Genomic DNA, 2241 nt, shown 5'->3' with positions numbered 1-2241 from the left:
ACGCCGCTCCCCGGGCTCCTGCTGCTCCCAGGCCAACCTCTGCGGGGAGGGGGGCACGCTCAGGGCCCGGCAGGACCCCCCTCACGGCCCCCCCAGAGCCCAGGAGGAGCCAGCCTGGAGGTTCTCACCAGCCCACGGGGGGTTCTCACCCTCCTCAGCCCACCTGAATCTTTCCACCCCCCTCATCCCACCAGGATCTCTCCACCCCCCTCAGCCCACCAGGATTTTTCACTGCCTGTTTAATCCCAAGCCCCTGGGCTGAATGTGCCTCTGGATGCACCAGGACAAATCCCACGCCAGGATATCCCCACGCAGCCTGGGGGGGCTCTGGCAGGGCCACCCTGGTCCCTGGGATGTGGCCCCAAGTTGCTCTTTAATCCAAGGATGCTGAGTGATGGAATCATGGAACGGTTTTGGTTGGAATGGACCTCGAGGATCATCCAGTCCCACCCCGTGCCACGGGCAGGGACACCTCCCACTATCCCAGGTGGCTCCAACCTGGCCTTGGACACTTCCAGGGATGGGGCAGCCACAGCTTCTCTGGGAAATCACCTTTGCTTTGACCTCCCCTGCGAGGCCCCCCCTCCCCAGGGCAGGTCTGACCCCCCAGATGCCCCTCCAAGGCTCAGCCCTTCCCCTGCCCCTGTCACGTCCCAACCCCCACGGAGCTTCCCGCGCTCCCAGCCCTTTCCCAGCGGCTCTGGGGGGGTTGGGGGGGCCCCCTCACCTCCTCCTCGCTGAGCAGGTACTCTGGGGGGGGGTTGTAGGACTCCTCGTGCCCGGGCAGCCTCAGCTTGGGGGCCGGCACGTGCATCTTGTGGCGGCCCAGGATGGAGTTGGGGTCCTCGTGGGCCCACAGGTCGTAGTAGGTGGGGGTGTCGTCCTTGGGCTTGCGGGGTTTGATCCAGCCCATCTTGATGGCGTGGACCAGCTTGGACACCTGTGGGGCAGGGCAGGGTGGGGTCAGCGGCTCCAGCAGCCCCAGCAGCTCCAGCAGCTCCGAGGGGTGGGGAACGAGGAGCAGGGTGGGATGTGGGGATGGGATTGGGAAGGCAGGACTTTCCCTCACCTTCTCCTTCTCGATGAGGGAGGGGATGAAGCTCCTCTTGTCGGCGGGGCGGTTGGTCACCGGGTGGATCATCACCTCGTGCGTGAAGAAGTCGACGGCCGGCTGGGGGGGGACACGGAACGGTGAGGGGGCTGGGAGAACCCCCTGCCCCATCCCCAGAGGGGGAGCAGCCACGGCCTCACCTCGTAGGGGTCAAAGTTGACGTCCCCAAACTGCCCCTTCTGCAGCCGCTGCACCAGCTCCACCTGCTCGTCCGTCAGCGTCACATCCGCCCCCGTCATCTTGTCCTGCACCGTCCTCCTGGTGGGAGCGGCACAGGGGATGGGATGGGATGGGGGGGGTCTGGGATGGCCAGGACCCCCTCAGCCCCCACAGCCACACCGCTGGGGTCACCCCAGGAGATCCTGGGGGTCTCCAGGCGACGCTCCAGGGAACTGGGGGGTGGTTTCCAGCCCTGCTGTGCTCACACACCCCACGTGGAGAGGGTGCCCCACCCTGCACAGGCACAGCCCCCGTGGAAGGGTTTGGGATGGAGGGGACTTGGGGATCATCCAGTCCCACCCCCTGCCGTGGGCAGGGACACCTCCTGCCGTCCCAGGCTGCTCCCAGCCCCGTCCAGCCTGGCCTTGGACGCTCCCCCGAGGGTCTCACCAGTACTCTGGGTTCTCCATCTTCTCCAGGAACATGTCCAGCTCGTCCTTGTTCCGGATGGGCTTGTAGATCTTCTTGCCGTCCAGGTTGTAGCCGATGTGGGGGAAGTCCTGGTACCACTCCATGGGGATGTTTCCCACCGTGTTCCGGATGTCCTGCGGGGTAACAGAGGGGAGAGGCGTGAGGGACGCCCTGGAGACCCTCCCAGGGCATGAAGGGCCTCCAGGAGGGATGGAGAGGGGTTTGGGACAAGGACACAGGGATTGGCTTCCCGCTGCCAGAGGGCAGGGGGAGATGGGATCCTGGGAGGGGATTTTTCCCTGGGAGGGTGGGGAGATCCTGGCAATCCAGGGGGTTGCTGTGGCTGCCCCATCCCTGGAATTGCTCTGCCTGTGCCCTGCAGATCCAAACCCTCCCAGTGGGAGCAGAGCAAACAGCTGGATGGACGGGAATGGGGGGCTGGAGCAGGGAGAGGGGGGCAGGGGGAGGGGGGCTGGGGGCAGGGACTGCCCCTTGGGATG

General features: G+C 66.0%; 1 protein-coding gene across 1 annotated transcript; it reads right to left on the bottom strand.

Annotated features, from left to right (window-relative positions):
• Positions 1-7: 7 nt before the first annotated feature.
• Positions 8-1875, bottom strand: LOC114072725 (ribosome biogenesis protein bop1-like; the record flags this gene model as incomplete). Its single annotated transcript, XM_027910584.1, has 5 exons — positions 8-39; positions 728-940; positions 1070-1171; positions 1252-1369; positions 1721-1875. Coding segments are annotated over 5 exons (620 nt in total), but the record flags the coding sequence as incomplete, so codon positions are not given.
• Between the last annotated feature and the right edge of the window lie 366 nt (positions 1876-2241).

Source organism: Empidonax traillii, unplaced genomic scaffold (genome assembly GCF_003031625.1).
Source record: "Empidonax traillii isolate 1590-97213 ecotype Southwest subspecies unplaced genomic scaffold, ASM303162v1 scaffold3789:size14939, whole genome shotgun sequence".
Classification (NCBI taxonomy): Eukaryota; Metazoa; Chordata; class Aves; order Passeriformes; family Tyrannidae; genus Empidonax; species Empidonax traillii.
Note: the sequence above shows the minus strand (reverse complement) of the source record. Positions and strands in the feature narration are given on the sequence as shown.